General features: G+C 49.5%; 1 protein-coding gene across 1 annotated transcript; it reads left to right on the top strand.

The window, feature by feature from the left end:
- Nucleotides 1–754: 754 nt before the first annotated feature.
- On the top strand, nucleotides 755–23,261 carry prmt1 (protein arginine methyltransferase 1). Its single transcript, XM_070861852.1, has 10 exons — nucleotides 755–807; nucleotides 5,302–5,418; nucleotides 5,828–5,983; nucleotides 7,960–8,023; nucleotides 11,040–11,182; nucleotides 12,016–12,103; nucleotides 15,823–15,938; nucleotides 16,603–16,753; nucleotides 18,292–18,413; nucleotides 21,626–23,261. Exons 1-10 carry the CDS (start codon nucleotides 790–792, stop codon nucleotides 21,707–21,709), a joined length of 1,059 nt encoding a protein of 352 aa, XP_070717953.1. The 5' UTR covers nucleotides 755–789; the 3' UTR covers nucleotides 21,710–23,261.
- The last annotated feature ends 1,912 nt before the right edge of the window (nucleotides 23,262–25,173 follow it).

Raw genomic sequence — 25,173 nt, 5'->3', positions numbered from 1 at the left:
AAACTGCACACGATATTCAAGGTCTCTGGAGTGGGATTTGAACCCACAACCTTCTGACTCAGAGGCGAGGGAGTGCTGCCCACTGAGACGCAATGGACACTGGTGGCAAGGTGATTACAGCTAGCTGAGGAGCGACAATGGCTGCGGGTACAGTGGGCATTTAAGTCAAAATTTCACAAAAGCAAGGGAAAGTTGTAAATTAGTTTAAAAAGAGTGGGGAACAAAATCATAATTGGTCACTATAGTGAGCATTTGTCCTTCCTAATGTGTGGCATTGATGGTACTTTAAGTAATTTGTGCTAGTAATGAAACTGAAAGTAATAGTGGGACATGCATTTTCAGACCCTTGGTTCCATGTGCAAACATGCTCTGGCTCCTCTGACTAAGCCCACGTGGGTTACATGCGACTGTTCAATATTTCCTGCTGAACACCATTGGCCAATCAGCTGCTCCGCCCGCTGCCCTTCCTGCTGATGGACAGCACGGGCGCCGAATCAGCTCACCGCACGGAGCAGCGGCCTGCCGCCAGACCCAACGGGCCTTGGCGCCGATTGGACGCGGCCGCGGAGCCAATGGTGCTGGCGCCCACGCCGGTGACTGGCAGCCACTCCCCTCCCCCCCCCCCCCGAGGTGGGGGGGAGGAGGGGGGGGGGAGTGGCTGACCAATGGCGAGGTCGGGAGGCTGCCGGTCGGCCAATGGGCGGCGAGGGGGTGGGGCGGGCGTCCGGGCACCGCCCCTTTCCTGGTATAAAAGAAGAGGCGAGAGCCGAGTGGGCCTTCTTACACAAGATGGCCGAATGCATGGAGGTAGGTGAGGGAGAGGGAAACGGGAAAAAGGGCTGGGCTGCTGGGGGGGGGGGGAAATGGCGTTCGCTTGCTTACCGAATAAAAGCGCAGCGAAGCCGGGGTCCCGAGGCGGGGCAGCGGGGCGGGTATAGGCCGGGGCTGAGGCGGCGGGCGGGCGGCCGATTGTCCGAGGCGGGACGGCGTGCCGACAAAATGGCGGCGGCGTGCGAGCGCGGCCCGAGCCTGTGAGTGTGGGGTTCGCTCATTATCCCCCCCTCCCTGGGTAGCTCCTGCAACTGAAGGTTTGTGGCTCCAAGGGGACTCGGAGCCACAAAATAAATCCCACTCCCCAAGAGACACAATCTCCCCAGTGCAACGCTGAGGGAGAGCCGCACTGCCACGGGCGCTGTCTTTTGCCAATGCTGAGGGGGGCACCGTGTTTTAGCAACGCTGAGAGAGAGCTGCACTGCCACGGGCGCTGTCTTTTGCCAATGCTGAGGGGGGCACCGTGTTTTAGCAACGCTGAGGGAGAGCCGCACTGCCACGGGCGCTGTCTTTTGCCAATGCTGAGGGGGGCACCGTGTTTTAGCAACGTTGAGGGAGGGCCGCACTGCCACGGGCGCTGTCTTTCGCCAACGCTGAGGGGCCACCGCACTGCCGGGGGCACCATCTTTCAGCAACGCTGAGGGAGAGCCGCACTGCCACGGGCGCTGTCTTTCGCCAACGCTGAGGGGTCGCCGTCTTTCAGCAACGCTGAGGGAGAGCCGCACTGCCACGGGCGCTGTCTTTCGCCAATGCTGAGAGGGCGGGCCGTCTTTCAGCAACGCTGAGGGAGGGCCGCACTGCCACGGGCGCTGTCTTTCGCCAACGCTGAGGGGCCACCGCACTGCCGGGGGCACCATCTTTCAGCAACGCTGAGGGAGAGCCGCACTGCCACGGGCGCTGTCTTTCGCCAATGCTCAGGGGGAGGGCCGTCTTTCAGCAACGCTGAGGGAGAGCCGCACTGCCACGGGCGCTGTCTTTCGCCAACGCTGAGGGGCCACCGCACTGCCGGGGGCACCATCTTTCAGCAACGCTGAGGGAGAGCCGCACTGCCGCGGGTGCTGTCTTTCAGTAACGCTGAGGGAGAGCAGCGGGGGGTGGGGGCCCCGTCTTTCGCCAGCGCTGAGGGAGAGCCGCACTGGGCTGAGGCGCCATCGTTCGCACGAGACAAACAGCCCCAGCCCCCCCCCTCCCCCTTGGCTGGACGTAAAAAGTCCCACGGAGTTATCCCCTTGGGGGAGGGGCAGTATTTATCCCTCAGCCCATGTCGGATTGGACAGCCGTTTAGTCACACTTGCTGTTTGTGGGAGCTTGCTGTGCGCAAGTTGGCATTTTCTCACGAGACATTAATCCGAGGCCCCGTCCGCCGTCCTCGGGTGCATGTACGTAAAACGATCCCGCGGCCGCTATTTCGGAGAAGCGTTTCTCCCTGGGGTCAATATTTATCCCTCAACCCACGTCACATTGTCCGGTTGTTTATCACCATTGCTGTTTGTGGGAGCTTGCTGTGCGCAAATTGGCTTTCCTGCATTGCATGTGTCAGCTGTGGCTCAGTAGATAGCACACCTGAGTTAGAAGTTTGTGGGTTCGAGTCCCACTCCAAGGATTTTGAGCACATTAATCCCAGTGCCAGTACCAAGGGAACGCTGTACTGTCGGAGGTGCCGTCTTTTGGATAAGGCATTAAAATGAGACGTCTGCCCTTCGCACCCGAAAATGATCCCGTTATAAAAAGGATGTGCAGGCCTTCGAAGGTGCAGGAAAGATTTACAAGTATGGTTCCAGGTATGAGAGACTTCAGTTATGTGGAGAAGCTAAGGTTGTTCTCCTTGGAGCAGAGAAGGTTGAGGAGATTTGCTAAGTGCTCAAAATCATGAGGGAGCCTAAACCAAGTAGATAGAGAAATTTTTCCCATTGGTGGCAGGGGCGAGTACCAGTGGACACAAATTTAAGGTGATTGGTAGAAGAACCAAAGGCGACACGAGGAAAAACTTTTTCCACAGCGAGTGGTTAGTATCTGGAATGGGCTGCCTGAAGGGGTGGAGGCAGACTCGATCGTGGCTTTCAAATTGGATAAATACCTGAATTGGGGGGGGGGGGGGGGGGGGGGATTGCAGCGCTACAGGACAGTGTGGTAGAGTGGGACTAGCTGCTTTTGTAGAGAGCCAACACGAGCCAAATGGCCTGTGCTGTAACCATTCTATGATTCCAGAAATGTGAGGTTATTACCTATCGGGAAAGGATGCACAGGCTGGGTCTCTTTTCTCTTGAAAAAGAGATGGCTGAAGGGTCAGCTAATAGAAGTCGTTTACAAATATGAACGGTCGTGATAGAGTGGATACAGTGAGAATGTTTCCACTTGTGGGGAAGAGCAAAACTGGGGGCCATCAATATAAGGTAGTCACCAAGAAATCTGAGTGGTGAGAATGTGGACCTCGCTACCACAGGGAGTGGTTGAGGCGAATAGTATCGATGCATTTAAGGGGAGGCTAAACAAGCGCATGAGGGAGAAGGGAATAGAGGGTTATGCTGATAGTTAGCGGAGGCTTGAGTGGAGCCTAAATGCCAGTGTGGACTAGTTAGGACATAAGAAATAGGAGTGGGAAGAGGACATTCAATAAGATGTCTGATCGTCTACTGCAGCTCCACCATCCTGCACTGTCCCCTTGATATCCAAAAAATCTATAGATTGCTGTTGGGCTGAATGGCCTGTTTTTGCAGTGTATATCCTTTGTAATAGTGTAGAAATAATTCTTCCCACCCACCACTCTTCGTGTGCTATTCAGACTTTACTATCAATATTAACTTTTTCCACCCAGAGAATTGTGAACCTGTGGAATTCTCTACCACAAAGTTGTTGAGGCCAGTTCGTTAGATATATTCAAAAGGGAGTTAGATCCCTTGCGGCTAAAGGGATCGAGGGGTATGGAGAGAAAGCAGGGATGGGGTACTGAAGTTGCATGATCAGCCATGGTCATATTGAATAGTGGTGCAGGCTCGAAGGGCCGAATGGCCTGCTCCTACACATATTTTCTATGTTAATACTTTGAATCACTTTTATATATTCACTTTTTGGGTTCTTTTTTCTACCTACTGTCTTAATCAATCCAGATCTCTGATCAGTTTGAATGGAGTTAAGGAGAGGGAGAGAACCCTTTGTTTCACCACATGAGGCTCTGTCTCTGTTCTAAATCTCCCACCATTTACTCAGCCAAGATTATCTTAATCAGCAGATTTTCTCTGTGACTGAAGTTTTTATTCAGTTACTTTATTGAAATAATGTTTGTGTGCAGATGAGCATAGTCCAGGTTATCTTTTTGAAAACTTAGCCCAGGATGATTCAACTCCAGTCTGTAATGTTTAGTTTGAGTTGAGGCTCTTTTTTAAAAAAAAATGTAAGTGGATTTTTTTTGGGGGTGTTGAGTCACCAGGCGTTGTATCAGATGATGTTTAGCCCCTCCCCATGTTCAGAATTGTGCCTAAGATGTGGGAAAAAGTCAGATCTGAAGTTTGTCATGATTGTTTTGAAGGCAGTTGTTGAGAATTTCTTGCGGTTTACAAAGTGACTCAATGCTGTACTCCAAATTTGCATAGCTTTAATCCCGCTTGTGCAATGCAGATTTGTTATAGGCTCCAGTTTGCTATGTATTTGAGCGGAAACCCTTTCGAGATGGTCGATAGGAAGGTGCAGGTTACTTTTAATTTCCTGTGGTTGGGTGTCCCAGCTTCAGTTTGGATCTTTAAGGCTATGGTGCACTGGAATGCTAGTTCATTTTACTACTATCTGGGTTAAGAAGGAGGTATTGGTGAGAGGTGGGGGGGGGGGGGGGGTTTGCATCATCAGTCCTCCACCCCTTCATAACCCTCAGCTCATTCAAAACTCCAATTCCCATATGCAATCTTGCATCGTCTGTCATCCATCACCCTGTCCTTGGGCGCTCGCTGCTCCTGGTCCTCCTGTTCTTCAAACGTTCTCATCCTCGTGCTCAAATCCCTTCAGCCTCCTCACTGCTGCCCATGTCTGTAACCACCTCCCTCCAGTCCTACAAGTCCCTCCTTAAAATCGCCGTTTCTTGCACTCTGTTCTTGTGCATCCCTCTCCCTTCACCCCCACGGTTGCCGCGGCTGTGCTTTCCGCCGCCTGAGCCCATGGTTCTGGAATTTCCTCCATAAGAAGGGCCGCCTCTCCGCTTCCCCCCTCATCCTACAAGATCCTCTGCCCACGTCTTAACGCGTCCTTCCCACAACTGTCTGACTCCGAGGCGAGGGTGCTACCAACTGAGCCGCAAAGTGTCAAAACAATCATGGCCTTAATTTCCAATTGCCACGTGTCTATTTGCCTGAGGTGATAAAGTATTGTTGCGTTCTGTGGTAGTCTGCAGATGTAAAGTTTCTTTTAGATTCTTCCATTGGAGATGATGGCAAGTCCTTTTTCGGTCTGACCTATAATAACTGTGTCCAATTTGCTTTGCAGGTGTCTACACTCCCTAGTGCTCCGGATGGCAGTAGTGCACCAGCCAAGGCTGGTGCTGAGGACATGACTTCCAAGGATTATTACTTTGACTCCTATGCGCACTTTGGAATTCACGAGGTGAGTGGTGGGAATTGGGCAGGGAGGGGGTTATAAGGGAGTTTCATTTCTTGACTTGATGCTTTCCACCAACGGCCATTATTTCAAATCCCGACGCTCAATAAGGGCGTAGCGCAGTGCCTAGCAGAGGCAACTTGTCATACTGCCGGCTGGTAAGACTTTTGTTCCTGGCTGCGGTGTACTCGTGAGTTCTGAGCCTGTTGCCAAGTGCGCTTGCCCAAAGGAGAGGAAAATCTGGAGTCACCTCAGTTCAGCACAAGAGTCTGCCAGCAGCAAACCTCTCAACATGTGGCTTCCAGAGCAGTTTTGAAGACAAATGTCTACCTTGTTAGTAAACAAGAACCTACCTCTGGTACCGAACCTTTTGTGACTTAAAAAAAAAAAAAAATGCTTTCCTCTTCTGCCACAGGAAATGTTGAAGGACGAGGTTCGCACTTTAACCTACAGAAACTCCATGTACCATAACAAACACCTCTTCAAGGGCAAGATCGTCCTCGACGTGGGAAGCGGGACGGGCATTCTTTGTATGTTTGCAGCCAAGGCCGGTGCGAAGAAAGTAATTGGGGTAAGGATTGCACCTCGTCCATCGTGGGCAGGTCTCGGTTGATGGCCTCTGGGCTGTGATGGGTGCTGTCCTTTGGCTGTGCTGTTTAAACCAAGGTTCTGTCTGTTCAACAACTTGTATTTATATAGCGTCTTTAACGTTAAAAACGTCCCGAGGCACTTCACAGCAGTGTTACAAGACAAAACAAATACATTTGACAACAAGTCACAAAGAAATTATGGCAGATGACCAAAAGCTTGGGCAAAGAGGTAGGTTTTAAGGAGAGTCTTAAAGGGGGAAAGGGAGCTGGAGAGGTTTAGGCAGGGAGTTCCAGAGCTTGGGGCCCAGCTGAAGGCACGACTGCCAATGGTTGAGCAGTTAAAATCAGGGATGCTCAAGAGGGCAGAATTTGAGGAGTGCAGACATCACGTGGGGTTGAGGCTGAATGAGATCAGAGTTAGGGAGGGGTGAGGCTGTTGAGGGACTTGTAAATGAGGATGCAAATTTTTAATCGAGGCGTTGCTTAACCGGGAGCGAGCACAGGGGTGATGGGTGAATGGGACTCTGAGTTAGGACACAGGGCAGTGAGCACAGGGGTGATGAGTGAACTGGACTCGGTGTGAGTTAGGACACAGGGCAGTGAGCACAGGGTGATGGGTGAGCGGGACTTAGTGTGAGTTAGGACATGGGCAGCCAAGGTTTTGGATCACCTCTCATTTGTGAGGCAGAATGGGAGGCCAGCCAGGAATGCGTTGGAGTAGTCAAGTGTAGAGGTAACAAAAGCATGGATGAGGGTTTCAGCTGCGGATGAGCTGAGGCAAGGGCGGAGACGGGCGGTGTTACGGAGGTGGAAATAGGCGGTTTTAGTTATGCTGCAGATATGTGGCCAGAAGCTCATTTCGGGGTCAAATATGACACCTAGGTTGCGAACAGTCTGGTTCAGCCTCAGACAGATGCTGGGGAGAGGGATGGAGTCAGTGGCTAGGGAACGCAGTTCGGAAGGATCCTGTGGCACTGTTCGCAGAAGAGCAGAGTTCTGCTGTCCGATCTAGCATTTTTCCCTCGCCAGGAATAGTTAATCGTTTATTTCATTGCTGTTTGTGCTGTACCTTCCTACACCAGTTGCTTTGCAGCAGAAAGTAATTTGTTGTGTGAAGTGCTTTGGATCATTTGAAGCACAAGATGCTATATTAATCAATTTCTTCATTATATTAGCCTCGTTAAAGAGTCAGGAGCAATGTTCCCTCTAAATGGTCTTTGTTGTGCTGGGCCTGTTTTTTCAGTGCACGGTCCTCTTCAATTCCTGCGCGCGCGTGATATTTCTACCGGAAAAGCTTGTGCGCGGCCCGTGTGGTTGCTCGCAGATTACTGAGCGGCCTCGTGCGCAAAGCTTGGAGAGAGCATTGGTCGGGATTGCTGTACGCCAGATGCCTTGCTGAGGATAGCCAGAGCGGCACTGAGCAGTATGTGGCGTGTAATAGTTGGCTGATCTCGACTAGGGGACACTGCAGTTGTCCCTGGGCTAGGGAGAGAAAAGTCAGCCTGATGAGTGGTGCCAGAGAGAGCGAGCGAGGAGGGGAACGAGCAAGGCTGTGTTGAATTCGTGGTCCAAGTAGCCTTGGCTTGACCCAGCCTCCAGTACCGTGTCCGAGTGGTCCATCTGTGTTGGCGCAGTGTTTGATCATGGTGACCTATCAGTCCGACCCCGAGCCTCGCCTGATTTAGACTGCTGCACATCTGCCCTTCACGACCAGAATCTCTAGTTAGTAGTGAGCAATGGGATTTCCAGTTGTATTTTTTTCATCTTCCTCGCATGAAAAAGATGCTAATTTTATTAATAACTTTGTCTTTTTATTAATAGTTTAATTAAACTTTTAATGTAAACTGACCACTTTTGGCCTTTTCCCAGTTTAAATGAAAGCTTATGAATGTTTTCTTTCAAACATTTTGATTTGTGTGGTGCAAAATGTGAGCTAATTTTCTTTATTTCTAAACAGATCGAGTGCTCCAATATCTCGGAATATGCTGAGAAGATCATTAAAGCGAACAATCTAGACCACGGTGAGCATCCACAGTGTTGTGCGTGTGTTTTGCGCCCTGCAGATGTTACGCAGCCTTTACAGGCAAATAAATGTTCCTCAGTCTTTTTGTTGTTCCTTCTCTGGAAGTGCCGACTTCTTTGCCAGGCAGCCTGGTACCTGGCCAAGAGCGACCGGGCCCTAGACCCCCGGGTACTAGAACTAGTGTGCTGATTGACTATTTGGCTGTGGGGTGCGTTGTGGCTGAGAATATCCTCTTTCAAGCGGTGTGGGTTGTCAGCGGGGCTCCCTGGATAAGTGTCACAGGGGCAGGATGGGTTTCCTTGCTCGCTGCTGCCCTACCCGAACTAAGCAGATGTTGCAGCAAATTACTCTTGATGATGCACTAGTCGCAACTTAAGTGCTTTACAAGAAACGGGTTAGATACCAAGCAGGAAGTGTAGGGGTTTACATAGGGGGGTGGGGACTGAAGATGCAGTTAGTGAGTTGTTTTTTTTTAAAGGGGCTTTATTGGGGGGGGCGGGGGGAGATAGCAGCATGAGTATGCTGTGAAGAGAATTATAAATGGTAGGAATGCAATGGCAGAAAGATCGGAGGGAAGGGACCGGGCGATCAGTCAGTGGAATTGAGGACAAAAATACTCAGAAGATCACTGGGCAGGGTGCTGGGAATTTGAAAACTAGGAAGAAGAGGTTCAAATCTATAGTCTAGGGCACGGGGAGTTAAAATGGGAGATGTGTTGTATGCAAGACAATGCGGGCTCTGACTTGGATCTGCATTTTACAGCATCTTGCCAAGTGAAACAGCTGCCCAGTAAGCCCATGGCATTTTTGTACACCAGTCAACTTGGAAGAGGCTGCTTCGGTGCTGTTGCCCCAGTGGCCGATCAGTCAGAACACCCAAGATCCAGCTGTTGCAATCAGCAGCTTGAGAGATCTGCTAATTAACGGGGAGGGGGGCCTGTGGAAACAGGCTTCACTCATGACCCTGGGGTCCATGAAAACACGCTGGGGCACTCGCGAGTGCACACTATGACACTGTTGCTGGAGAACCCTGTGACTGCCACGTGCATCATCTCGCTCCCTGGCTTCGATGCAATGAGCTTATTTTACAAAACAGTTGGTCATTTAATGATAGTAGAACTGGAGCTCGCCCAAGTCTGCGCTAGATATGACCTTGCATTGTGTTAGTCAGCCGTCCTGATCGTGGATCTTTAATTTCCACCTCTATGGTGATGCTGATCCAAACCCAGCTATCTTTCCAAAGTGGTGTTCCTTGTGGCTAAGCCTAGATTACAGGGGAGCAGGGGGTAAAGAAGACATGTAGCTGCTGATTTGTCCTTGCCTGATGTCAGCGCTACTGTACTTTCCAGTGGGGGTTGCTCGACAGTCATCTTTAATGGGAATCTTAGCAGTAAGGCTGATTATAGTTTCCTGTCGGCTGAGGTTGACCAACTCAACACTGACTTTTTAAAATTCATTCATGGTATGTGGGTGTCGCTGGCAAGGACTGGCATTTATTGCCCATCCCTAATTGCCCTTGAGGTGCTGAGGCACCGCTGCAGTCCGTGTGGTGAAGGTGCTCCCACAGTGCTGTTTGGGAGGGAGTTCCAGGAAATATTTCCAAATTAGGTGGTGATGTTCCCATGCGCCTGCTGCCCTTGTCAGTCTAGGTGGTGGAGGCCATGGGTTTAGGAGGTGTTGCCGAAGAAGCCTTGGCGAGTTGCTCCTGTGCATATAGAAACATAGAAAATAGGTGCAGGAGTAGGCCATTCGACCCTTTGAGCCTGCACCACCATTCAATATGACCATGGCTGATCATACAACTTCAGTACCCCATTCCTGCTTTCTCTCCATATCCGTTGATCCCTTTAGCCGCAAGGGCCATATCTAACTCCCTTTTGAATATATCTAACGAACTGGCCTCAACAACTTTCTGCGGTAGAGAATTTACAGGTTCACAATTCTGAGTGAAGAAGTTGCTCCTCATCTCGATCCTAAATGGCTTACCCCTTATCCTTAGACTGTGACCCTGGTTCTGGACTTCCCCCAACATCGGGAACATTCTTCCTGCATCTAATCTGTCCAGTCCCGTCAGAATTTTATGTTCCTATGAGATCCCCCTCATTCATCTAAATTCCAGTGAATATAAGCCTAGTCGATCCAGTCTTTCTTCATATGTCAGTCCTGCCATCCTGGGAATCAGTCTGGTGAACCTTTGCTGCACTCCCTCAATAGCAAGAATGTCCTTCCTCAGATTAGGAGACCAAAACTGAACACAATATTCAAGGTGTGGCCTCACCAAGGCCCTGTACAACAGCAGTAAGACCTCCCTGTTCCTATACTCTCATCCTCTCGCTATGAAGGCCAACATGCCATTTGCCGTCTGCTGTACCTGCATGCCAACTTTCAACAACTGATGTACCATAACACCCAGGTCTCGTTGCACCTCCCCTTTTCCTAATTTGTCACCATTCAGATCATATTCTGCCTCTGTTTTTGCCACCAAAGTGAATAACCTCACATTTATCCACATTATACTGCATCTGCCATGCATTTGCCCACTCACCTAACCTGTCCACGTCACCCTGTAGCCTCTTAGCATCCTCCTCACAGTTCACACTGCCACCCAGCTTAGTGTCATCTACAAACTTGGAGAATGGCACACACTGCAGCCACAGTGCACCAATGGCAGAGGGAGTGAACGTTTAAGATGGTAGATGAGGAATCAAACGAGCTGCTTTGTCCGAATGGTGTGGAGCTTCACGATTGTTGTTGGAGCTGCAGTCATCCAGGCAAAGTGCAGATCCTCCTTTTATGGAATTTCTCTGCCCTTTCACTGAGCTACACAGTCGCTGGGTTCAATTTTGGGTGACACAAAGCGGGGACAAACTGGGTGTTATTTTGGGTATGCTGTGTCCACCTGCTACATAAATCTCCACTCTTGGCCGGCCAAAGCCACGAAATGTCATTTGGTGGGTGCAGGGAGCTGTCTTAGCCACTTGTGAATGTACTGAATGCTCCTCGTTCCTGTCGCAGTTATCACCATCATTAAGGGCAAGGTGGAGGAGGTTGAGCTGCCTGTGGAGAAGGTGGACATAATCATCAGCGAGTGGATGGGCTACTGTCTCTTCTACGAGTCGATGCTGAACACCGTCATCTACGCAAGAGACAAGTGGATGGTATGTGTCGTGATAAAATTGGGTGCACGGTTGTGTGAATGCTGCTGGCTTGTTTAGTGCAGGCTGCTCGACCATTCAAGCAGTGATCCAGCAAAGCCCACGTGTGAATGGCAACTGGATTTCACCCTGTTTCCTTCCCGCCGGCTACTTGTGAAGTAACAATTGTACTTCTGATCTGTTCTGGAGCCTGATTTATTTGGCTAAATAGCACCCGGCGCTGGAGGTTTGGGGATCAGCGCGTGCCTGGCCTCCGCTGACGCTGTGCAGTTTCTCGTGCATTGTACGTGCAGGATGACATACCGTGGGCGTGCGAGGTGTCGCAAAGCTCGATCCTGTCCTCGTCGCGTGACCTCGCCCGTGCTGCCCAGCCGCCACCGGTGATGCTGAGGCAATTTTGAAGTGCCCCGATTGCCACCCTGGGTGAAATAGTAACCGCTGACGCCGAAGTTTGGAGTGTCTTGTATGCCAGTATAAAGCTGTGGGTATCTGCCCGTGCATGATGTAAAAATAACAATCCCTGTGTTGTATTTGAATAGAGGAGGAATTGGTGCTTCGACCCTTCCCATTGGTCCAAGGACCCCGCTCCTTATTTGTATTATTTTACATTATTGTACAAGCACAAGTTGAGTGTGTTTCCTATCTAGTCTGTTTAGGCACCAGTTTACTGGTAGTCAGTCCAGTTACACGCAATCGGGTCAAGATTGTAACTTGGATTAAACCTTTGTGTAACAAGTGCAGTAGAGTGTGTCTCCTAGTCAGCAGTGGTGGGCAAGGCTTGGGTTTTACTGCAGATTGCTGCATTTATTCTTCACTGATCAGTGTCCCCTTTTCAGCAACCAGAAGGCCTGATTTTCCCAGACCGAGCTGCTCTGTACGTCACTGCCATTGAAGACAGACAGTACAAGGACTACAAGATCCATTGTAAGTTTGCATGGATACAGTAGTACTATACAGCCAACAAAAGACTTGTTAAGTGACTGGTGTAATGTGTGCCGGTTGGCTGCTGCGTTTCCTGCGTTGTAGTTCGGGAGTGCTTCGTTGGCTGTGGGGTGCACAGAGGTTATGATCATCATCACAGGCAGTCCCTCGGAATTGAGGAAGACTTGCTTACACACTTAAAAATGAGTCCTTGGGTGGCTGAACAGTCCAATACGAGAACCGCAGTCCCTGTCGCAGGTGGGACAGATAGTCGTTGAGGGAAGGGGTGGATGGGACTGGTTTGCTGCACGCTCCTTCTGCCTTCGCTTGATTTCTGCATGCTCTTGGCGATGAGACTCGAGGTGCTCAGTGCCCTCCCAAATGCACTTCCTCCACTTAAGGCGGACTGGTCTTTGGCCGGGGACCCCCAGGAGTCAGTGGGGATGTTGCACTTTTTCAGGGAGGCTTTGAGGGTGTCCCTGTAACATTGCCTCTGGCCACCTGGGGCTCGTTTGCCATTGTAATTGTCACGGGTGCTATCGGAATGCAAATTTATTTATTTCCATTCCCCAAGACCCATCAGTAGACATGTCTTGCTTCACTCTCTCTCACACACACACACACACACACACACACTTCCCCCTCTCCCCGGCCAGCAGTGTGCTCCCTCACGAGCTTTGCAACTCCCTGAATTTTACTGCGAGGTTGGAAATAAATCTGGGAGTTCACACTGACGCTTAAGGTGTTGATGGAGGCGTCACCTGTGGCTTCATTGTCCTCAGTGCAGAGGCAGCGGGGCTGGATCAATTCTGCTCCTGGTCGCTACCCTAACCGGGACAGAATGTACGCATAATGTGGACATTGGCCGGGAACAGGGTTGTGACGCCTCCGTGGTCGAATAGCCCGACAACACTCACTGTCTAGGCTCAGACGTGAGAATTGGTCACTGAGGGTGACGCCTTTCCACCGACATTTACTGTGGATGCGTCGCCACAAACGGGAAGAGAGGGAGAGGGTAAGAGGCAAACTTAAGTCTACAGGCGGCAGTGGGTTGTGCACTGCAGTTGTCCCAACTCCACCTCCCGGTGCCACCAACAATTTAGATGATCATTTTATTCTTGTCAATTGATTTTACTTTTGAGTGGATCTGAGCGTTTCAGACAGCTGCTAGTCACTTGCTCCCTGACATTGAGCGAGGATTCTGATGAGATTGGAACAGTGACTGACTGTTCCTGGAGCCCCTCTGATCGTCCACACAACTGTGTGTTGCTCAATGTTTCGGTGTTAGTTTTCCTCCTCTCTAATCCTTGCCCTTTCTCTGTCCTGAAGGTGTTAACTGGTGGGGTACATGTACCAAGACTGCTGGCAGTCCCTCCGGCACCTCACCCATTGTCTCGTCTTTACTGGTCAATCCAGTCCAGGCACTAGGTGCCAGCTATTCAACGGTGATGGGCATTTCCTCTTCCTTAGTTCCAGAATCATGAGGCTAATTACAATGCCAGTGGTGTTTTTATTCGTTCACGAGATGTGGGCGTCGCTGACAAGGTCGGCATTTATTGTCCAACTCTAATTCTTGAGAAGGTGGTGGTGAGCCGCCGTCTTGAACCACTGCAGTCCGTGTGGTGAAGGTGCTCCCTGGAACTCCGAGCGAGGGAGTTCCAGGGTTTTGACCCAGCGACTTTGAAGGATGGTGTGACTTGGGAGATAGTGGTGTTTCCATGCACTAACTTGGATCGGCAACGGAAGCTGGGATCTGCCTGCTCCGTGGGCTGAGTTCCAGCCTTTGGTACACCCGCCTTTCTTTCCGTATCACATGTTCTGCGTTAATGATGAGGAATCTGTCAGACAGCAGCGCGCTTTTGAAATTCTTTCCATGAACTGTTTGTGGTGAAATTCCCCATCGGTACCCGATTTCTGGCTCCTGTTTTATTTCAGTGGAATAAAACAATGATGTGTTTTGAGGGGAAGCTCGAGAGGAAGGACTAGAAGGTTATGCTGATAGGATGAGATGAAGAAAAGTGGGAGAAGACTCATGGAGCATAACCAAAAAAAATTATCTGGTCATCGCATAGCTGTTTGTGGGAGCTTGCTGTGGGCAACTTGGCTGCCACATTTCCCATATTACAACAGTGACTACACTCCAAACGTACTTCATTTGCTTTGAGATGTCCAATGGTTGTGAAAGGCGCTATATAAATGCAAGTCTTTCTTAAACACTGACATGGACCAGTTGGGCTGAATGACCTGCTGTGCTGTACATTCGACGTGGTGTAGGAAACACGGCTGCCGATCTTTGCGCACAATAATGAGACAATGACCGAATCTAATTAAATGGTGAAACAGGCTCGAGGGGCTGAGTGGCGTTGGCCTGTAACTTGTGGTCCGTGGTGAAACGAAGGCGCTAGTGATCTCTGGGGCGAAACCTTGATGCTTCTCGCCGTGTAATTGATTGCAGTGCTGTGAATCGGGGATTCCTAGAGAAATCCAGCGGTGACATCATCCAGCTGGCTAAGCAGTTAATCACATTGAAGAATCCTCGCAGATGGCAAACCAGGAAATAAAAAGCAGCTTTTGTCCTTTTTTTTAATCGTTCAAGATTGGGACTTTCACATGGGGATATGGTAGAAGCTGAAATATGAACAAATGTTCCCCAAAAAATCATTTTTTTTTTAAATTGTAATCTTTGTCATGGAGAAATTTGATAATTCTATAAAGATAAAAAATTTATCTTCAGGGCCAGAATGGTTGGCTACCAGTCAAAACGCTGTTTAAACCCCCGCTCCCCCTCCCGGGTCTATTGCAACAAGCCGTAATATTTAATGGGGTTATTTAACAGCGATATTGGCGCAGAAACGTTCATGTTTGCATCGTGATTTCCCGAATTGCCGGGGAGGGAGAGGGCACAGCACACCGCATCGAAGCAGTGAATGACTGGCCGCGATTTCCGCGTTTAGCTATGTGTGTGCTTAAACCCTGATGTTGCAGTCCGTCTCGGACAAGTAATGACGACAGCTGCCTGCAAATTCCAGATCCATATAATTGTGTGTAATGCACCGATGGCTCTTGAGTGGTGGATCGATGCTGGACTAGTGCCAATCATTCTGCATCAGCTCTGGTGAAAATGATTTTTATTTTGGGACTTGCACGGGCCTCGGCCGTGGCACTTCTGGCTATTAGTGTGTGGCTATTGGCTGTCCTTGCCCAGCTTTGTGTTATCCACGTGTGTTTCGGCTGGACAGCAGTCAGGAGCAGGATTCCTGCTTGAATTTTCTTTCTGTGCCCTGGGCCATCTGTTGTGCCCCACTGCTCTCCTGACTGAGATCGGTGAATTCAGTGCCTGGCAGGGAGCTCCCCACTGAGCCAAGGGGACTGTCTGGGGATTAGTTTGTAACTGCGTGGTTTTATTGTGTGGGGGAGGATGTAGAAACAGAAAATAGGTGCAGGAGTAGGCCCTTCAGTCCTTTGAGCCTGCACCACCATTCAATATGATCCTGGCTGATCATGCAACTTCAGTACCCCATTCCTGCTTTCTCTCCATACCCCTTGATCCATAAGGGCCACATCTAACTCCCTTTTGAATATATCTAACAAACTGGCCTCAACAACTTTCTGTGGTAGAGAATTCCACAGGTTCACAATTCTCTGAGCGATGGGTAGAATTCTACAGCTAGTGGTAACTTGTCTGCAAGTTAATAACCAGCCTCTTTACTGTTTGTTGACAGGGTGGGAGAATGTCTATGGCTTTGATATGTCCTGCATCAAGGACGTGGCCATCAAGGAACCACTGGTGGATGTCGTGGACCCCAAGCAACTGGTGACCAACGCCTGCCTCATCAAGGTTAGCGGGTGATTTGATTACATTCTGCGCTTGCTCTCTGGGGGAGGTAGAACGGACACCATAAAATGTCAAACCACACCGTTGCGATGCACGTGATGGATAATATGAAGGGTTGGGTTGTGGGGCTGCTGTTGCATAACTCCTTCTGGCAATCCGAAGGATTCCAGCAGTCTGGCCAGAGTTTGGCTGCAGGGGTCCTAAAGACAAAGATGGTCAGAGAGGTGTGTGCATAATTTAAAAAAATGTAACAACAACTTGTATTTCTATAGCGCCTTTAATGTAGTGAAATGTCCCAAGGTGCTTCACAGGAGTATTACTAGATAAAAATTTGACACCGAGCCGCGTAAGTAGAAATTAGGGCAGGTGATTAAAAGCTTGGTCAGAGGTCAGTTTTAAGGAGTGTCTTGAAGGAGGAGAGAGAGGTTTAGGGAGGGAGTTCCAGAGCTTGGGGCCCAGGCAACAGAAAGCACGGCCACTGATGGTGGAACGATTATAATCAGGGATGCTCAAGAGAGCAGAATTAGAGGAGTGCAGATATCTTTTTGGGGGTGGGGAGGTTGGTTGTGGGGTTGGAGGGAATTAGAGATAAGGATTTGTAAGCGAGGATGTGAATTTTGAAATTGAGGCGTCGCTTAACCTACGAAAATGAATTCTGTTCCTTCAGGAGGTGGATATTTACACAGTGAAGGTGGGTGACCTGTCATTCACGTCGCCTTTCTGCCTACAAGTCACGCGCAATGACTACATCCACGCGCTGGTGGCGTACTTCAATATCGAGTTCACCCGGTGCCACAAGCGGACTGGATTCTCCACAGGTACGGTCCACAGGGGAGCCACAGGAGGCGGGGCCTTCCTCGTCCTTTCATGCCGGCCGATGAGAAGGTCGAAACTGCGATTGTGCTCGGAGTGGTGCTAGGTCCACGGGCCTTCCCTCGGATGCTGCTCGCCGCCTCTGTTTTAAAATTCTCGTCGTCTTATCCTTCCACGCCCCCGCCTCCTCTAACTTTTAATCTCCTTGTCTCCCCCCTGTGTCTTGGCTACTAACTCTCTCCAGTTAAACATGTTTCTCCCTAACTAGTCATAAGAAAACCCACTGATAATTTTGAACATTTCTATTCAATGTGATCGTGAAACTCCAGCACAGTTGGGCACTCGAGTAGTTGGTGTCCCTTGAGCATCGGCCCCTGCTCGGGTGTGGGTGTTGAGGCCACTGCTGCGGTCTGCCCCCTCCCATGGATGAATAGCTTACTCTGTGCTCTCTCTCAGCTCCTAATGAAGATTAACTGCTTAGATAAGGTAGTGAAGGCCCAGCAAGGGAGTGAGGTGGGGGACCTGGGAGTCCTTGCACACCAGTCATTGAAAACAAACATGCAGGTGCAGCAAGCAGATAGGAAGGCAAATGGTATGTTGGCCTTCATTGCAAGAGGATTTGAGTACAGGAGCAAGGGTGTCTTACTCCAGTTATACAGGGCCTTGGTGAGACCACACCTGGAGTATTGTGTGCAATTTTGGTCTCCTTACCTAAGAAAGGATATACTTGCCATAGAGGGAGTGCAGCGAAGGTTCACCAGACTGATTCCTGGGATTGGGGGGGGAGGGGGGGAAAGGAGAAGGGAGGGAGGAGGAGGAGGGAGGAGGGAGGGAGGGAGAGAGAGAGTGTCGACTGGGCCTGTATTCACTAGTTTAGAAGAATGAGCGGGATCTCATTAAAAGGTATAAAATTCTGACGGGATTGGATAGACTGGATGCGGGGAGGATGTTTCCCCCGGGCTGGGAAGTCTAGAACAAGGGGTCACAGTCTCGGTACTGGGTGGAAGGAAATTTAGGACTGAGATGAGAAGAAATGTTTTCACGCAGAGGGTGGTGAACCTGTGGAATTCTCTACCCCAGAAGGCTGTGGAGGCCAAGTCACTGAATATATTTAAGATGATTTCTAGACACAAGGCATTAAAAGGTATGGCGAGAATATGGTGTTGAGATAGAGGATCAGCCATGATCATATTGAATGGTGGTGCAGACACGAAGGGCCGAATGGTCTACTGCTCCTATTTTCTATGTAAGAAACCAGAGGATTCATCTCCCATCTAGTAAGTGTGTACACTTGTGGCTCGGGTGCTGAAGGAACAATTCGTTTGGCGGGTGGCGATAAAGGCCTTTGCCGTTGTTCCCTCTTCCAGTTTTCTGGGTGTAAATTCCAGCCACGGAGTCCATGTGCAGCACAGCTTGCTTGTGTGTCCACATGAGTGGTGTTACCGTCTTGACGATTTGATTGTGGTTTTGCCAAGTAAACTCGGTGACTGTGTACAATCCTCGTTCCTGTGGCGTAACCTGCCTCTGTCCTTCTCAATTGCAGCCCCCGACGCCCCTTACACTCACTGGAAGCAGACCGTTTTCTACATGGAGGACTACCTGACCGTGAAGCGGGGCGAGGAGATCTTCGGAACGGTTAGCATGAAACCCAACGCCAAGAACAATGTAAGTTTTTTGAAAATGCAAGCGTGCGCGTGCGTAGCAACGATTGCGGCTAAGATTACAGCCCCGCCGAGCTTGGAGTACCGTGCACCGTTCTGGTCTCCGTATTATAAAAAGGATAGAAGAATGAGGAGCAGGAGTAGGTCATTGGGCACCTCCAGCCTGCTCTGCCATTCAATGAGATCATGACTGATCTTCGACCTCGACCCCACCTTCCCGCCCAATCTCCATATCCCTTGTCCCTCAATATCCAAAAATCCATCAATCTCCCTGAACACCTCCACAGCCCCTCTGGGGTAAAGAATTCCAGAGCTTCATTAACCTCGTGAATGTAGAAGTTTCTCCTCATCTCTGTCCTAAATGGCCGACCCCTGATATCGAGGCACTGGGGAAGGTGTACCAGAACTGAGCAATTGCTCCAAAACGGGGACCCACCTGAAGAGTGGCATTGGCGGAGGTGTGGGGAGCGGGTTCCTTAGACGCAGCAAGCGTGCGGTCAGAAGGTGGTGGTGAATTCTGTACTCGACCGACAACATGGGAAAAAGGGAGTCGGCCATACACTCCCGCGAGCCTGCTCTGCCATTCACTAAGATCATGGCTGAACTTCACTTTCTCACCCAATCCTCTTAATCCCTTGATTCCCTTAGTGCTCAAAAATCTAGCGATCTCAGTCTTGAATATACTCAACGACTCATAGAAACATAGAAAATAGGTGCAGGAGTAGGCCATTCGGCCCTTCGAGCCTGCACTGCCATTCAATAAGATCATGGCTGATCATTCCCTCTACCCCTTTCCTGCTTTCTCTTCATACCCCTTGATCCCTTTAGTCATAAGGGCCATACCTAACTCCCTCTTGAATATATCCAATGAATTGGCATCAACAACTCTTTGCAGTAGGGAATTCCACAGGTTCACCACTCTGAGTGAAGAAGTTTCTCCTCATCTCAGTCCTAAATGGCTTACCCCTTATCCTAAGACTGTTCCCTGGTTCTGGATTTTCCCAACATCGGGAACATTCTTCCTGCATCTAACCTGTCCAGTCCCGTCAGAATCTTATACGTTTCTGTGAGATCCCCTCATGCTTCTAAACGCCAGTGAATAAAGGCCCAATTGATCCAGTCTCTCCTCATATGACAGTCCAGCCAATCCTGGAATCAGTCTGATGAACCTTTGCTGCACTCCCTCAATAGCAAGAATATCCTTCCTCAGATTAAGAGACCAAAACTGAACACAATATTCCAGGTGAGGCCTCACTAAGGCCCTGTACAACTGCAGTAAGACCTCCCTGCTTCTATACTCAAATCTCCTAGTTATGAAGGCCAACATACCATTTACCACCTTCACCGCCTGTTGTACCTGCATGCCAACTTTCAATGACTGATGAACCATGACACGCAGATCCCGTTGCACCTCCCCTTTTCCTAATCTGCCGCCATTCAGGTGATGATCTGCCTTCGTGTTTTTGCCCCCAAAATGGATTCCCTCACATTTATCCACATTACACTGCATCTGCCATGCATTTGGCCACTCGCCTAACCTGTCCAAGTCACCCTGCAGCTTCCTAGCGTCCTCCTCACAGCTCACACCGCCACCCAGTTTAGTGTCATCTGCAAACTTGGAGATATTACACTCAATTCCTTCATTTAAATCGTTATAATGTATATTGTAAAGAGCTGGGGTCCCAGCACTGAGCCCTGCGGCACTCCACTGGTCACTGCCTGCCATTCTGATAAGGACCTGTTTATCCCGACTCTCTGCTTCCTGACTGCCAACAAGTTCTCTATCCACGTTAGTACATTACCCCCAATACCATGTGCTTTGATTTTGCACACCAATCCCTTGTGCGGGACCTTGCCTTTTGAAAGTCCAAGTACACCACATCCACTGGTTCTCCCTTGTCCACTCTGCTAGTTACATCCTCACAAAATTCCAGCAGATTCGTCAAGTATGATTTCCCTTTCATAAATCCATGCTGACTTGGACCGATCCTGTCACTGCTTTCCAAGTGCACTGCTATTTCATCCTTAATGATTGATTCCAACATTTTCCCCACTACTGATGTCAGGCTAACTAGTCTATAATTACCCGCTTTCTCTCCTTCCTTTTTTAAAAAGTGGTGTTACATTAGCTACCCTCCAGTCCATAGGAACTGATCCAGAGTTGATAGACTGTTGGAAAATGATTACCAATGCATCCACTATTTCTAGAGCCACTTCCTTTGGTCTGCATCCCAGAGTACTTATCAGGCCCCGGGGATTTATCGGCCTTCAATCCCATCAGTTTCCCTAACACAATTTCCCGTCTAATAAGGATAGCCTTCAGTTCCTCCTTCTCACTAGACCCACTGTCCCCTAGTACATCCGGAAGGTTATTTGTGTCTTCCTTTGTGAAGAAAGAACCAAAGTATTAAATTGGTCTGCCATTTCTTTGTTCCCCATTATAAATTCACCTGAATCCGACTGCAAGGAACCTACATTTGTCTTCACTAATCTTTTTCTCTTCACCTATCCACTCAGAATCCACAGCCCTAGAATTGTAAATTTACAGCACGGAAGGAGGCCATTTCAGCCCATCGTGTCTGCGCCGGCCGACAAAGAGCTATCCAGCCTAATCCCACTTTCCAGCTTTTGGCCCGTAGCCCTGCACGTTATGGTACTTTGAGTGCACATCCAAGCACTTTTTGAATGTGGTGAGGTTTTCTGCCTCTACCATTTAGGAGAATATCCTGGGAGTTTAGGAGGGACAAGAGTGGAAAGTTCAGAGACACAGTCTAGGTATTAATAAAATAAAGATGCATAAGGAAGACTGAGAGGGAGGCTGGAGGTGAGAGAAACATGAGATTAAAAAAACACAAGAATTAGGAGCAGGAGCCATTCAGTAAGATCATGGCTGATGATCTACCTCAACTCCACTTTCCTGCCCAGTCCCCATTTCCCCAAGACTCCAATTCTAGCCATCTCAACCTTGGATATACTCATACTCAGCATCCACAACTCTGAAGAAATTTCTCCTCATCTCAGTCCTAAATGGCCAACTCCTTATCCTGAGACTTCCCCCCCCCCCCCCCCCCCCCCCCGATTCTCGACTCTCCAGCCAGGGTAAACATCCTCTGTCTACACCCTGTCCATCCAATCCCCCCCCTCCCCGGAATGTTATATGTTTCAATGAGATAAAACAATGGATTCAAATGTGACTTTTTTTTCTCCCTCCTCCAGCGGGACCTCGATTTCACCGTCGACATTGAATTCAAGGGGCAGCTGTGTGAGATCTCCAGCTCCATCGACTACAAGATGCGCTAGATCGACCTCCACCCACCCCCCCTCCTCTCCAGGCCGTCCGCACCGCTCCATTCACAGGCTCGAACGCGACCACTGTAGTGTCCTATGTGTAGATAACCTTCTCGTTTTCCAGATTTGGCTGTGTGCGACTGACTGCTCCCCTCTCCTTGATCAGTTAAGAGTCCATTGGCATGGTGTTTGGGCCGGGTGGGGGGGGTGGCGGAGGGAGAGGCGGGCATCTAGAATAATTCTAGTTCTAGCAGTTGCCACTTGTGCTATTATTGAACCATTCTTAAGCTGCTCTATTTTGTTTTTTTTTTTCTTTTAAAATCCAAAACATTTTAATGCAAATCCCTGACTTGAGCTAGATCTACCTTGGCAGGCAAGGGGTTAAGGTCTGGTCATGTATATTGTTAATGTTTTTTTAAAAAAAAAGAATGGTACTTTAGATAACTTATTTAGGGAGCTTGTTCCTGAATGGAGAACTCTTTTTTTTTTTTGTCGTCTCAAACATAGAGTGCATCTCGATGTGGGGTAGAGCGAAAGAGTTAAATCTGCTGTAACTAAAGAAACCAGAGATGAGGACGTGGGGTCCAAAGGTTAACCATGAAGTCCTGCACCCTCCACGGACAAATGCGATTGGGTTGAGGAAACTGTTTCGGATGTTTGGCAGATGGAGATATATTTTCCAGGCTTGTTCACGCTGTCATTTCTATTGTGCCCATTCTCCAGTTCGTGCGTAGACACATTCGAGTGCAAATTGCCTGGTTCCTCGCTCTTCCAAGGGCTCAAAATCCTGGGTGTTGGGGCAGGGGGGGAGCTGTGGGTGGTGGGTTTGCGTCGTGGCTCGGTGTTTAGGCCTACACTACAGCTGCTGGTGGTGGTCACTCCAGTATCGAAAGGTCTAAATAACCGAATTGCAGCTTCTGGTAGCATTGTGTTTTTTTTAAAAAAAAAAGAAAGATTTGATTCACTGCGAGGAGGTGGCTTTTTGGCTGGGTCAACATGGCATTTGAGGCTAGACGTTCCGTCTGAGTCCCTGGTCCCACTGTGATTTGTTCTTTCCATCTCCCTCAAAAGGAGTTCAATGTGACTTTAATTTTGTCTTTTTTTTTTGGGTCCTAAAATTAAGTGACTTTTCAACTGCTATTTATCCATCCATTAAATCGGCACCATTTTGAAATCTCTGTCCTCTGGCCTTCAGTTGCACAAAACTCTTGGTTCCATGTTAACTCTCATTTCTCCAGCAATTGCCAAGTAACCTTCCAGTGGGAGTCACTTGGTGACCTCTATGTCGCTGCTGCCCGTCTATCCCATGCACAGGGCTCTGTGCAAATGCTTCCATTGTGCATGTCGAGTCTTCAGGTCCGAGCGCCTGTGGCGGAGGTTTGTGGCGGCCCCCCCAACGCTTGTCTTGCACGTGTTGCAAGAGTCCATGTTACTGTGAAACTTGGCTGAGCCAAGTCATCAACGCTCCGTAGCCTTGCCAGTCCGGTTAAACAACTCAAAAGACGCTCTGTAATTGGGAATTTGTTGCACGATAAGAAATTTTGCGGGGGGGGGGGGGGGGGGTGGGGGGGAGTTCTGAAACTTGGGAGCAAGGGGAGATTTTGAACCTGCTGTGAGCAGGGAGGCTGTGCATAAACATTATTGATCGTGGTACCGTTTGTGCCTCATACGCGACTGCCCCACTATTGGAATGAACTTGTTTTTAATAAACCCGAGCAGAAGTGGTTGCATTCTCCTGAATGAATGAATTGTAGGGCTGTACCTATCCCCAGTCATGCTTTCTCTTTTCCCCCCCAAACCCAATAACTATTTCTGTTTTGGCAGGTCCCGGTTGCACCAGATGGAGAATTGACAATGTTGCTGGGCTGCGGAGTGGTGTAGCTCTGGCATAGTTTACAGCCCTAGTGCAGCAGGGAGTCATTGTTTCATCAACGCTACCTTAAAACGGTTATTGTTTGAGCAGGATCTGATCTGCTTAGCAACACACCATTCAGGTTGAGAAAGGGGGCTTTGACTTCTAGTTCTTGCACCGCACAACAGTTTTTGGCTCAAAACACTAATGTTTTATTCCCCTCCCTCTCGATTGGTCTAGACTGCAAGTTCAGTGAGAGCCACTCTGGTGGATGACATTTATGATGCTACATGATCCACTATCTGGACATGTATCTAAAGCACGTGCACACACCAACATGTTGTACCTTCCTGGTGGGGTGGTTTGAGTCTGGCCAGGGGTCGTTGACGGGCTATGCAGTGGATGAGCATCACCGATGACAGAGCTCAGTTTTACTCCTGCTTGTCTGCAGTCCAGCAATGGTCACTCTAGTGAGAGCCCTGGCTGATTTCCCCTCTCTCTTTTCAACCACTTCGAACATCAAGTGTTGTAGCTAATTGAAACATTCCCCCCCCACCACCAATGTTTCACCTGATTCCTTTTGACACCAGGCGGCCCCTTCTCAATACCGCGCAAGCGCGGTTGTTGCGTTGAAACGCTGGCTGTGTGTGATCCCTGGAACTGCGCGGCCCCACAGCGTAAAAGGAGCGTCCATGCTGTATTTACCGAGTTCCGCACAGACATGTGCTAAGTCAGTTGCCGCGCAGGGCAATTGAACCATTGCCAGTTCCAAAACTCTTTTCTGTCACGTTTTGTATGTTTGGTAAAGGTTTTCCTGTGGCAACGTGCTGTGGAGCTGCCTGGGGCGGGGGGGGCGGGGGGGCTAGTTGGAGCTGGGCGACTACATTCTTCAGTGCCAGCTTCAGCTGTTTGGGTTAGGCTTGCTCATCCGGTGTGAAAATGAAACTAGCACCAAGACTCTCTTGGAATCTGAATGCTGCCTCGCTGGGCCAGTTTTTATTTTTGAGGTGTGGAGATGGTGTTTTGGTTATGTACAATCCGATATCCAAGGGCTGTGACCAAGCTTTGATTCGACTGTCAAACAAGTAGTACTGTTCCCAGACGTGTGTTTTAACTTTTCCTATGTGTGCTTTTACTCAGTTTTTAAGGCGCACCTCCACGCTAATTGAATCTGCAATTCAGGAGTGGGTTGGCCTGCAACGATCATGGGTAGCATTTGCTTACCGGGTGCAATTTAATCTCCGGCGTTAACTGAGCCACGCCTGACGGGCTGCTGCGATCGTGACCAGGATCGGCCGGTCACCTGGCTGATGTTTGGAAGACGGGGGGGTCGTTTGATGCTCTTTAGCTTGTTGGGGGAGTCGAGCCTGGGATGTGAGAAATGTGCTGTGCCCTGCAGCCCCGACGTGCTTAGACTTTCTGTTCGGGATAGGGAGGAGAAGGACGATCCCTTTTCCGTTCCCCTTTTCAGTTTTAATGGGGCAGTTGTATTGCTGAAGCTTTGTTACAGCCCTTCCTTGTACCTGAAATTGATCTTTTTACAAAGTGTTAAGTGTGCGTTGGGACTGCCTTGTGGGTTTTTTTAATCCCCCAAGTACTGACTGGCGAACATTGTGGCTGTGTA

This window comes from Pristiophorus japonicus, chromosome 19 (genome assembly GCF_044704955.1).
Source record: "Pristiophorus japonicus isolate sPriJap1 chromosome 19, sPriJap1.hap1, whole genome shotgun sequence".
NCBI lineage: Eukaryota > Metazoa > Chordata > Chondrichthyes > Pristiophoridae > Pristiophorus > Pristiophorus japonicus.
Note: the sequence above shows the minus strand (reverse complement) of the source record. Positions and strands in the feature narration are given on the sequence as shown.

What these genes read in the sequence shown, in the direction of transcription:
- prmt1 (XM_070861852.1), top strand. An exon ending in ACGCAAGAGACAAGTGGATG is followed by an intron (nt 11,183 to 12,015) that starts GTATGTGTCGTG and finishes TCCCCTTTTCAG; the next exon opens with CAACCAGAAGGCCTGATTTT. An exon ending in GCGGACTGGATTCTCCACAG is followed by an intron (nt 16,754 to 18,291) that starts GTACGGTCCACA and finishes TCTCAATTGCAG; the next exon opens with CCCCCGACGCCCCTTACACT.